Below are 13,327 nucleotides of genomic sequence, written 5' to 3'. Positions count from 1 at the left end.
AATAACTAAAATTAATTTATTTATAATAATTTTTTCTGATTATTTTATAATATATATAGTATGTGCATTTAATCAGCAATGGTCAAGGGCAAGTTTGAGCTTGAGTGTAGGGGCTCAACTCGCCTTGGTTCCGTAAACACCGTTATATCGGATAAATATGAAATATTTTGTGTATTAAAGTTATTTTGTAAGTGTAATAAGATAACATTTATCAAATTTTTATGAAAAAAAATTAGCTTAAATTTATTTAATACATTTATATTCATTTATTTTAAAATTTTTAAAATACTTTTATTAAAATATGTTTTGTTACATTTTAAATGAAAAATTAAATTAATTTATATAAAACATTTTTTTTTGAGATTTAATTTTTAAAATTTTATTAAAAATATGTAGTAAGAACTTTTTCTATTAACATTAATTTATTTAAACGATTAAAATTATTAACAATTTATCTTATCAAATTAATTTTAATTTATAAAATATTAGAATTTCCTTAATTTTTTATATTGTAGCAATTTTTTTGGGTCAAATTATATTTTTAATATTTTAAAATAAAAACATTTAAAATTAAATAAAATTGAAAGGATAAATATAAAAAAAAAATTAAGAGTGAAGTGATAATAATTTTTAAAAAGAGGATTAATGAGATAAATATGAAAAGTAATTAAAAATAAAAAGACAATATAAAATAAAATGATAATATAAATTTAAAATGAAAGATAAATTAAAAATGGATAATTAAAAAAAAAAAAAAAAAAAGGAAAAATGGCATCACCCAAAAAATTGGCGACTTTTTCAATAAACCGTGAAAAAATCGATGATTTTTAAGGAAAATTTCCTCCAGGAGCGCATGCTCCCCACATCCTTACTTTGATAGTGTGTGAAAAAAAAAGGGAAAATTACCAAAATGCAAAAGATCTAAGGTTATGTTTGGTTCCCAGAAAATTTGAAAGAAAATGCAAGGGAAAGAAAATACAAAGGAAAAGTAGAAGGAAATAAAAAGTGAAGGAAAATAAAAAAATAGAATTATTTTTTTTGTTATTTCAAACTCATTTTATTTATTTTAACTCATTAATATAAAGATTAAATAATTTAAAAATATATAAGCTTTTAATTAGTTTTAATTATATTTAATTTTCTTTGATATTTTTCATATGACAACCAAACATGAAAAAATCATTTTCCTTTACATTTTTTTTCTTTCCTTAGTATTTTCCGGAACCAAACATAACCTAGGCTATGTTTGGTTCCTGGAAAGTACAAAGGAAAGAAAAAAAATGCTAAGGAAAATGATTTTCTCATGTTTGGTTGTCCTATGAAAAATATCAAAGAAAATCAAATATAATTAAAACTAATTAAAAACTTATGTATTTTTAAATTATTTAATCTTTATATTGATGAGTTAAAATAAATAAAATGAGTTTGAAGTAACAAAAAAAATAATTTATCAACTTTTAATCTATTTTTTTATTTTCCTTCACTTTTTCTTTCCTTCTACTTTTCCTTTGTATTTTCTTTCCCTCGCATTTTCCCTCAAATTTTCCAGGAACCAAACATAGCCTAAAGGAATCATTGATGATGGTGGACCTAATTGACTGATGAGAAAACAAAAAGAAAAGCAAAGGAAAGAGCGGAAGACTTGAAGGAATCTTTGATGGTGGTGGACCTAGATGTCCACATTATTTGTCGGACACTATAATTGACTGATGAGAAAAACAAAAGAATAGCAAAAAGACGATGCCAAACATTGTCTTGTAAGGTGGGTGGAGTGAAAGCAACAAAGCAAACTAGTAGGATATCTCATTGCTATTCCATACCTCTAGATGACCATAACACCAAAATTTAAGAATATGTTTGGTTACAAAAAAATATTGGGAAAAGAAAAAAAAATTAAGAAACATAATTTTCTTATGTTTGGTTTTACCATAGAAAATATATATAAAAAAAATTAAATATAATTAAAATTAATTTGAGATTTATATATTTTTAAATTATTTAATCTTGTTAGAATATAGAGCAAAGAGTAAAATGAGTTTAAGGAAATATATAAAAATAATTTAAATATGATTATAATTTTAAATATAAATTCATTTGGATAAAATTTCATAAAAAAAAAAAAAAAAAAAAAAAAAAAAGTGGAAAGAAAGAACATTACTAAAACTATAAAAACAAAATATGCAATTACAAAATTTTGACGATGAAATTTAAAAATAAAATTCGAAACAATTCTTGAGTGAGAGAATTTGAGTGGGAAAAAAAAATCTTTGAGTGGAAAAAAATGGGAAAGTTTTTCAAAATCATTTGAAATCCTTAACAAAAAGTAGTCTTGTACATCCTTATACAATTAGTAAATTTATCTTGTACAGTTAGTATAATATCCTTGTACAATAACTAAAATTTCATACATCATCTCATAAATATATGACAATAGGTCGGTTAACCATGTTTGCATTGGTTTGGTTTTAAAAAAGAAGAAAAATTGTTGTATAATTTTATTTTACAATCATCATAAGTGAGGTACATATTCAAATGATCATATACAAGTTAGATAAAGTGCATGAGATGAATATATGCTTAACCAATGTGTGTAAGGAATGTCATTTATCATCGGTTAAGGAAAATAAACAAATAAGTTTTTCTTAATCACTTAAAATTCTTCACAAATAATAGTCTTGTACACCCTTGTTCAGTTAGTATATTTGTCATGTACACTTAGTGTAAATATCTTGTACAGTGACTCAAATTTCATATACCCCCTACTCAATGTCTAACCATAAGTAGGATAACCATGTTTTCATTGGTTTGTTTCAAAAAATAGTGAAAGATGGAAAAACAAAATTTTCTTTTAAACATCATTAGTGAGATAAATATTCGAATTATTATGTGCGAGTTAAATAAAGTGCGTAAGATGAGTGTGTAATAGAGGAATGTGTACCTTAAGAGTGTGCAATCCTTAGATGACAAGACAAAAAAAAAAAAAAATTATTTATTTATTTTCTTTTATTTTTGGAAATAAAGAAAAATAAATAAAAAATTTATTTAACCATAAGAAATATGAATATAAGATCAGTTAGAAAATACCAAATTTATTTATTTATTTCATTTTATTTTTGGAATTAAATAAAAATAAATAAATAATTTATTTAACCATAAAAAATATTGATATAAGATATGTTAAAAAATAGAAATAACCTTAAATTTATTTACTTATTTCATTTTATTTATTTAAATTAGAAAGTAATTTATTTTAATAGATTAAAATATGCACAATTGATTTATTACTTTGTTAATTATGGATATACTAAAATTTTCTATTAGACAAAAAATAAATAAAGAAAATAAAATTAAAAAGAGTAATAAATATATATAATTTAGTTATTTAATTTTTTTTCATGTAAAAGATAGTCCCACAAAAAACATATAATTGATCAATTTCTTTGTTTAATTGTAAACATATATATATTTTTTATTTTTTTATTAAAATAAATAATGGAAAAAAATAAAAATGGATAATCAATGAAATTTAATTCTTTTTATTATTTTCATATAAAAAATAGTACTAAACAAGGTTTTCAAGTTTTATTTTTAAAAATAGTTTTCATTTTTTAATTAAATGTTTTTTCAAAAAAAATATAAATCATATTACCATTTTTTTAGAAAGTATTTTTTAAAATAGTTTTTTAACATAATTCTTCTTTATTTATAATTTAAAATAGAAAATAATGCTGATTTTTAATTATTTATAAAAAAAAATTAAAAATAATGAAAAATCCAAATTGTTAAAATAGAATTATTATGGTTACATGAATAGTGGTGCAATAAAGATAAAAAAAAAAAAAAAAAACTTATGTGAAAGGTCATTGGGTATTTTAGTCCATTACTATTATATATTTTTAAAATGCAATATATAGAAATTTGAAGGATATATTAGTCTTTTAACATTTTATGTCATTTCTATCAATTATAGAAATTATATAGACCAAATATTAATTTTTGGGCCAAGTGGGCCCAAAACACAATTCTCCTTAAGAAAAAAGAAGGGAGAATTATGTTTTGGGGGTAGATGGGCCCCCAAATTAACAAAAGGTCCATGTAACTCTTCAAATTGAGCCCAAGACCCAATGAAAGTATGGAAATTGAGTTGAAGGATATTATCCTTCAGTATTTCCAAAAATGCCCTTTGTTGATTTTGAGAAAAAAATTAATATTTTTGAAAAATACTTATATTTAATTTAATATTTTAAAAAATACTTTTATGTAATTTAATATTTTTTAAAATACTTTTATTTAATTTAATATTTTTAAAAAAAATTATTTAATTTAATATTTTTGAAAACTACTTTTATTTAATTTAGTATTTTTGAAAAAAAAATTATTGAAAAAAAATTATTTAACTTAATTTTATAAAATATTTTATATGTGTTCTTAAAGGGTATATTTGTCCATTACTATTTCATATCCTTCAACTCAATTTGAAGAGTTATATGGATCTTTTGTTAATTTGGGGGCCCATCTACCCCCAAAAGATAATTCTCCCAAAAAAGAAATGCATTTTGTAGAGGTAGGAGTTTCAATGAAAGTATCCAAAACTGTTTTGAGTAGAGCTAGTGCTGTTAGACATGTGGAAAGCGGTAGGAGGCATTGTCCTCTTTCTGTTTTCTGTTTTGAACCCCTTGTCAGGATTTGTCAGTAATTTCACTTTGAATACCACCCACCACCACTTGCTTCACCATCATCACAGGTAACCACAACCCCAGTTGTGGAAATACCCACAATTTCTACTCCTCCACTGTTGGTTGTTTTTTTTCATGGCTTTCTAGTTGTTGGTTTCTAATTTCCTTCCTATTGGTTTACTACTTTCTTATTTGGAAGGATAACTCTTCCTTCTTGTTCATTTCTGTCTATAAATGTTTTTTTTCATTACCTTAAATAAAGTGTGATAGGAAGGCGAGGATGACTTTTAAGAGACAAAATAAGATTGGATGTTTGAAACCTTCTGATTAAATTCCTTCTCATAAAACAGTAGGAAGATATTCAGATGGTTGTGCCAAATACAATGAGAAAGTTCCAAGCCATGATGGTTTTTCCATAGTTTTTTTTCTTCAAAGTTCCACAACAATGCGGTTATCAATAAGAGCACTAATGCCACTTTTATAGCTTTTATGCCTAAAAAGAGTCAATTGGTAGAATATCTGATTTTGGGTCCATTAGTTTAGTGACAAGTCCCTACAAGATAAATAGTTTAGGTTTTGTCATGCCACATTCAAGGGGTACTACATGAAGCTATCCATATTTTCCAAGATGCATTTTTTGAAAGGGACAAATTCTGGTTGCAATATTGTGAATGAAGTAGTGGATAAGAAAAGACGCTCTAATGAGGATTTGAAGGTACACCAAGAGAAAAGGTACTTTAGCATGTGGCTTGCCTTGCCTTGTTATGGATAGTTTGAATTGAAAGGAATGCAAGAATTTTTAAAGATAAAGGGAGTACACTAGAATCTATTTAGGATTTGATACTTCTATTCCTCCTTGTAGACTTCTTCCTATACAGTTTTGGGGAGTACTCCTTTGAACATTTTACAGCTTCATTGAAATATGGTTGGCATGTCAAACAGAATAGGTTGTAAGATGATCTTAATATGAACTCCACCTTCAATGGGTTTGGTTGAGTTAAAACCTTTATTGGTGACCTCTAGGTAACCTAGGTCAGCTGGGAATTGGAAGTGTGATTAGGGATCAGCATGGTATAATGTTGATAGCCTTCTCTTAACTAGCGGAAGAGGGTGCGATTTATTGGTAGAGGGTGATTTAACTATAGCGATCTCATGGATTGTCTAAGTTAGAGAGAGGTCATTGGAAATATGACGTGTGGCTCAGTAAAATCCTAGACTTAGCTAGTAGTTCAGGTTGTTCCTTCTCTTGTTCCCCTCATTCAGCTAATAATTTTGCATATTGATTAAATAAACATGGAGCCAAGAAAATGGCTTCTTCTGTGGGGATTTTTTACCTGCTTTAGTTGTACCTTGTTGCTACATTTGTACTTGTTCTTATTTCATCCTTGATTGGTGTAACTATCTTACTTCTCTTATTAGATATTTTTTTAATTGGAACTACAGTTGTTATATATTTGTTATTTTTTTAAGCATCCTTTGTATTTTTGGAAGAATTTCTCATCTTTTGGTTGTATTTAAAATTCATTTCAATGAATAGTTTGTTTTTGATAAAAAACTAAAACAGAAAAAAATTCAGCAGGGCTGACAGCGTTAGGATAGAGACAACTAGGATTACTTGGGTTCAAAGTAGCCTCTTGGCAAAGCCTAAGAGGAAAAACAAGTAACAACTTCTTTCTTTGCATGGTTATTCTTTTTTTTAATAGGAAACAAACAAAGAAATATATTGATAGAATTAAGAAGTACAAAAGAAGGATGAGGAATCCTCCCACAAAAGAAAACTAAACAACAAGAATACAAAAATAATAAGCTAAATGGTAATTACAAAAAGGAAACTCTCTTAGCTAGACCACCCCATTGGAGCTACACACTACTAGCCAATCTAGTTGCATCACATTAAGGGGAATGCCCTTAAAAACCATGGAGCAAGAAGCCCAAAAAGAAGCAAGGAAGTGAATGGTATCCCATAAATTCTCTAAATTCCTAACTTTATCCTCAAAAAGAAGCAAACTTGAAGTGAATGTTATTCTTTGCATGGTTATTCTTCTGAGTATAAACTTGCAATTCCTTATTCTTCATTTCTCGATGATTGGAATGAGCCAAATCAAGTTAGAGTACTGAATGAGGAAGGACCAGAAGACAGCCTCCCTTCATTTCCAGGCTCCAATTTAGAGGTGTGTTAATTATTTTGAGCATACAAGGGCCAGACCTGTATTCTTTTGAGTATACCCCTGAAATTCCACATTGAATATATAAGGCTAGTAAGAGTGCCTTCTCCATCCAGATATCCCATTTTCCCTCTACTCTTAATGCAAAGTGCAGTCAAGACCACGCTGGGTAATTGGTGTCATTCAACCTTGCACTCATCATTCACACCATGAGTTTTCCTTTTGAGTTCCAACCTTGCCATAACCACCAGTAGTAGTGCATTAGAGACCTATTAATAGGATTTTTTGAGGCACGGACAAAGGCCCTCACAACAAAGCAAGAATCCAAGAATTATACAATGTACAAAACAATTACAACCTTCAATGGGTGTCTCCTTTTGTTTCTTACTGGAAATAAAAATAAAATTGTTAATGATAAAAGACAAGCGCGTAAAGGTGGCTCACAAAGGCAGATGATGAGACCCTGAACCCTAAGAAGAAACCGTGGAACTTAAGGGGATTTAGCGTCCTGGTTACTGTGTTTCCAGGAGAAAGAGGAGAGCGCCAGCTTCAAGAAAGAATCACCATTCAGCCTGGCCACAAGGGAAGTTTTAAGGGTTGGGTCGCAGTAGCACTAAAAAGAAGCCAAAATGCAAGATATGCCATCAGCATCAAAATAAATCCTCAGACATAAAATGGATTGCCAACACCTTGTAGACTTACTAATCCAACAAGCAAAGACCAGATAGGTGTTTCTATGTAATTTCTCCAAAAAAAAGCCCCGAATAGCTTCACATGGGAGTAAAAAGCAAGGACAGCCACTACCAGTCAACCTAAGTCTAAAATCCTCAGCAGTGGCATTATTAGCTGCAAAAGATCCCCAACACCAGTCTCTTTTCTTGGGTGCAGTGGGTGTTACCTGTATTTATGTGATCATTTAACCTAAAAATTCAATGACACCAAATTGTATTTAGGTGAGGAGTCTCTCTCCCTTATAGGCTTTTTGGAGTGGGTAGCTTCCAGTTAAGGGGAGGTGAGTCCTTTCTGGTTTTGTTGTTATTAGAGGCCTTAGCCGCCTTGTATACCCCCTTATATGTTTTGTAGCTTTTTGCCTCTTCTTTAATGTATTTCTTTTTTTACTTATCAAAAAAAAAAAAAAAAAAATCAATGATACCAATACAAATATGCTTACACTCACAATTAAAAATAGTCATCTTCCGGTGGTCTACTCACAGCTGCATACTTCTATTATTACAGGCAATTACATCAAAGGGTGGTTCTTTCCTTGAAGCTCCAGTTTCTGGAAGTAAGAAACCTGCAGAAGATGGTCAACTGGTAATTCTTGCTGCTGGGGAGAAGGTAAACTTATTTGCATTGCTGCTTACTGTTCTTTTGTATTGAATTCTGATTAGATTGCAACAATGAGGGTAACAAAATCATCATGAGCCTGTCACATTGTATATATTGGTTGCCTTGGCTGTTTCCTGAAGTGCGTATCATATGCTGTATTGGTCCAAGCATGTACTAAAGTATTTTGCTTTATTTTAGACATGTATTATAGGCAAAGATGGAAAAATCGACACTGCCACTGATATTTCGACTGAAATATCCATATTTTGGGCTACTGATATGGAAAGAGGGGGCAAAATATCCTCAAAATATTGTTATCATTGATATGAGGCTATATATGGCATGTTCATAATGCTTTTCTTTTTATTTCCATATTACTATTGAATTCTTTTTTTCTTTTTCGATGAATAAAAGGGGGCATATAGATGTATGAATATTGTCTAGTATGTTTCTTGAACCATGCCGAGGTATGTTGATTGTGGGGGGGCCTTTTTTTTTTTAAACAGACAACAGAAACATGTATTAAGAAGCACAACAAAGAGTGGGCACACCTTACATGTTCAGGCAGTATACACAAAACATCCCTAAGCAAACACCAAACAAAAACAAGGGTAAATACCCATACTTACTTTAAATCATTATATGAGTGAGAAGGTAAATGTATCAGGGTAAATAATGTTGATCACTATCTTTGTCAATACATCATTGATCCCTAAGCCTTTACTCCAGGGTAAATAATTTTGTTAATACATCTTTTTACGTGCTGGTTTGCAGACTGCTGATTGTTCACTATGTTTGCTATTATTAGTGAGAAATAGTTTCTACAGATTTCTGCCTTTTCCTCTTTGGAGGGTACAAGAATATCATTCTTTTTCCATTTCTAATTGCATCATATCTACCTTTTTGTAAATATAGGCATTGTACGATGAAGCGATTCCTGCTTTTGATATCATGGGGAAGAAGTCTTTTTTCTTGGGGCAGGTTGGAAATGGAGCTAAAATGAAACTTGTGGTCAACATGATAATGGGCAGGTAATGGTTAAATTCTCCACAGAAGATAATTACTGACTCAATCAAGACTTTGCTTTGGTAGCATCTGGAGCTAGATGAGGGAAGGTGCAAGATAAAGTGTTATGAAGTGGATTGACAATAGAACACAGATTAATCTTGTATGGTTAGTAAGCTAGTTTGTTGGGAAATTTTTTTGCCACAACCCAAATGCCAAGTATTAATATCATTGACACTTCATGTGTTGTTCTTTAACTTCAAATAGAGGATAACTATGATTTGAAATTGCCCATTTTTAGAATCCAATACAATGTTTACAAGAACTCTGCGATGATCTTAAAACTATGATAGAAAGGGAAATATCCAACACAAGGACCAATAATTTTCGTTTATCACCTTTAGGTCTAACTTACCTGCATTAATGAATTGATGAAAACCTTGATATAGCATGGAAGATGCCATTTGCATTATACTACAGTAGGTAGTAATTTTGTCTATGGACTCAAATGAATTGGCCTGAAACAACCAACCATGGCACCTTTGGGGAGATTGAAACCTCTAAGTATTCAATTAGGCTAGTGAGCCAGATTATATTAACCTCTAAGACAAAGATTGGTAAATGCTCTATCCACTTTCGGAAACCCTGCAGGAAAAGCCACTGTGGGAAAGTGAGGTATTTACTTGTGTCCCGTTTGATTTGGGATGTGTTTGATTGGTGTTTGGATGACAGTGGCAAAGAGTAAGAAATTGTTTAGCTTTAATTATCTTCTTTAAATCTTTGGAGATCTTCCAACTTTGATTGCCTGGAAAAGGGAGTAACTTTATGGGGCAGGCTTCTTGTCCATGGACAATTAAAAATACCTCTTATATCTAGTTACATTGTCCACTACAAAAAACACAAATAAGCATGTTTGGGTGGATGGTCTTTTATAGTTTTGCTTGGCTACATAGCTAGAGAGCCAATAGTATCTTACCAAAGAGGAAAAGAAGAAAGGCAACAAGATCTTATTCCAAGATATACAAAATTTGGAAGGAACTCACCCTTTGGTTAGAAACATATTAGATCTTTTCACAATGCTTTTCACATGTCCGCTTCAGTTAGCACTTCATACTCTCTTGTAATTTTACAGATCATCTGGACTAGTTCATGCAAGTTTTACAGTGTTTATGAGGTTTTTATGCCCATATGAAAGCACATGCTTACTGCAAGTTCACATCATAAACATGGTTTTTAATGATGTTTTAAGTGTTTATATAGGGGCAATGTTGGTTACTAATAATTGTGTGTTTTTTTCTTTTGCAGTATGATGAATGCATTTTCTGAAGGGCTTGTATTGGCTGACAGAAGTGGACTGAACCCTCATACTCTTCTTGATGTATTGGTGAGATAGCAACCAAGAATATTTGCTTAAAAACGTATTTGTTTGTACCCTGGTTGCTGACAAGTTACTTCATCTCAGGACCTGGGTGGAATTGCTAATCCAATGTTTAGGTTGAAAGGACCCACAATGATACAAAACAATTACTCCCCTGCATTTCCTCTGAAGCATCAGCAGAAGGATATGAGGTTGGCTCTTGCTCTTGGGGATGAAAATGCGGTATCCATGCCAGTAGCAGCTGCTGCCAATGAGGTTTGTTAAAGCTCCTTTAAAACCCCATTTGCTGCCATTTCTTTTTGTTCTGTTTTTTTCCTCATGGATGGTCTTTAAAGCTCCTTTTTTGTTGAATATGAACCATTCATTCATAGAAAATGAATACAAAGTACAAGAATGATTAGTTATTTTTTAGAAGGAAGAACCACAATGAAACAAAAGGATAAAGAGAGGCAAGCAGTAAAAACAAAAGATACACACTCAAGGTGGCAAAAACTCCCTTGCAAAAGGCTCTTAATACTAAGCTCCTCTAACCAAAAGATTTGCAATGTGGTTAGCCAACCTAGGGACTGAAAGGAAGGACACCTCAAATCTGTGGCAATGTTTATAGATTTGTCCAACCATGAATCTGTTTTCCTATGTCCATCTTCATGAGAATCAGAGAATGCCATGCTATTATTAATGTTGAGTCTCATAGTATAAGGTTATTGAAGCACAGCAAGTTTGAAATTTTGATAAATCAAGGACCTCAGCTTCAATGGCCAATCCCATCCCTATGGTTTTGAAGAAGGCTCTAACCACATGCCCGCCATGGCCTCTGAATACACCACAGATGTCTAGTTGACCTGGATTCCTCATGAACATACATCCAAGTTGAGCTTGAGGTATCCCTTTGGAGGAGGCTTCCACCTCTGAAGAATCACGATCCTCCTACCACTGCAGTAGCCTGATCTCCAGTCCAACATGATGATAAACAGGTTCCCATCAAATGCTGAAGTAGCTGAAGCCTAGAGAGAGGATAGAGAACATTGACTCCAAAAGTGAATCTGCAGATCTCCTTGCATGTTCTATCTCCCATCAAATGCTGAATTACCAGTGTCACAGAAACCTACTCCTTGCATTGTCTCTATTCTCTGAGGCCCATGAAACCTATAGACGTTGGGATTACAGCACTCCTAGGAGACACCAAGCATTCCCAGCCATCTAAAATAATTGTGCTAAAGAAACATAGCCACCGGGACAAAAAAAATAAATGGTCAACTAATTCATGATTTCTCCTACACATCATATAATGATCAAAGCATAGAGATTTGGAAACCCTTCATACCATGTCATTGCTATTAATCTTTTGTTTAGGACCAGCCATCTGAAAGCAATGATTTTATCATAGCATGTTGTTAGTATTAACCTTTTGTTTACCATCAGCCATGGGAAAGCATTGATTTTAGGTGGATGCACCCTCAAGTTCCTCTTTTGTTTTTATTTACCCTTGCAATGCTTCCTTAGGCTTGGTCACAAAGTACCATATGGTCAACTTGAAGTTGCAGTTTTGGGGTTTTGTGGTGCTCCTACTCCTTGATTCCTTGCTCAATTAACCAAGTTAGCAGGCTTCATAGCTTGACATCTTTTGTATATGGAAGTAGAGCGCCTTCTGCAGTGTTGAATGTTTGATTAGCTGTGTTCTAAATCCAATAGGTTTATAGTAGTTTGGCTCAACCAATTATATGTTCATCTCCGTCATAATATTTCATTAATGAAGTGAAGCGAAGCTTGTGCAGATGGTTCCCTATGACCCTAACAAATCCCTCCTCAGCTGGCAGAAAGTGTCTTTTCTGTGCATTTCATCATTTTTTTCAAATAGCCATCTATATGTATCAATATGAGTGAACAAGATTAAAAATAGCAGTATCGACTCAACAGTCGTCAACCCTGTTTGCTTGCGGTTGATCTCAAGAATTCTTTCTCACATTCAGCTTTATCCAGGGGCTAATGCTATATCCCAAGTACTGTGTCATCACTAGGAGCAACAAAATGGCATAAGATATTCAAATTACTTAATTGAAGTTTCTTAGGAATCCTTTGGATGATTGAACTGACTGGATATTTTTATTTTGCATGCAGGCTTTCAAGAAAGCTAGGAGCCTGGGATTGGGGGACCTTGACTTTTCTGCTGTGTATGAGACCGTGAAGACCCTTGAACATTCATCCTGATACAGTGCATCTGCTCGAGGCCTTGAACCACAATAGGGCACAATCATCCTTGGTGATTTGGGAAGTTAAGGACTTGTGATGTAGTTAATGACTAAAATTATGCATATGAATTCTCTGTTTGTAAAAACTAGTTCACTGTGAGGAACAAGAAGTTCTGGTGTTGCCAGATTGTTTGTATACTCGGTCCATCACCAAGGAAGGAGCTCTTTTGAAAGTGACAACAGTGAAAATATCATACCAGGCTTTGTCCTTGTTTTTTGTTGCACATTTCTGTAAGGGAACCATCCAACATAGCCCATTATCCTGAGGGCCACATTATTAGTGGAACTGAGTTTATCGATTGGCCTAAATATGTCTGACCAAGATTCTTCTTAAGTTTTGAATGAAAAATCTGGCTTGTATGAAGAGCCCAATGACCATAAGCTGAAAGAAACCCTTATTAGGTCTCTTACGGGATTGTCTAGATCCCTCTTGGGAGGGAATGTACTTCGTTGTTGGATTTTATTGATGATGGGTTTTAGTTCTTGTGTTTTGCCAGAGAGAGAGAGAAGAGAGTAACTTTGAAT

General features: G+C 31.9%; 2 protein-coding genes across 4 annotated transcripts in view; one reads left to right on the top strand and one right to left on the bottom strand.

Annotated features, from left to right (window-relative positions):
- The window catches only part of LOC117919099 (putative disease resistance RPP13-like protein 1), a 29,070-nt gene that overhangs the window by 7,215 nt on the left and 8,528 nt on the right, over nucleotides 1-13,327 (bottom strand). The window lies entirely within an intron of this gene.
- On the top strand, nucleotides 7,979-13,183 carry LOC117919102 (glyoxylate/succinic semialdehyde reductase 1-like). Its single transcript, XM_034836176.1, has 5 exons — nucleotides 7,979-8,179; nucleotides 9,086-9,201; nucleotides 10,481-10,559; nucleotides 10,638-10,808; nucleotides 12,672-13,183. The coding sequence occupies exons 1-5, from the start codon at nucleotides 7,988-7,990 to the stop codon at nucleotides 12,759-12,761; spliced, it is 648 nt and encodes a 215-aa protein (XP_034692067.1). The 5' UTR covers nucleotides 7,979-7,987; the 3' UTR covers nucleotides 12,762-13,183.

Source organism: Vitis riparia, chromosome 7 (assembly GCF_004353265.1).
Source record: "Vitis riparia cultivar Riparia Gloire de Montpellier isolate 1030 chromosome 7, EGFV_Vit.rip_1.0, whole genome shotgun sequence".
NCBI classification, from domain to species: Eukaryota; Viridiplantae; Streptophyta; class Magnoliopsida; order Vitales; family Vitaceae; genus Vitis; species Vitis riparia.
This window is presented reverse-complemented; position numbering and strand designations above follow the sequence as displayed.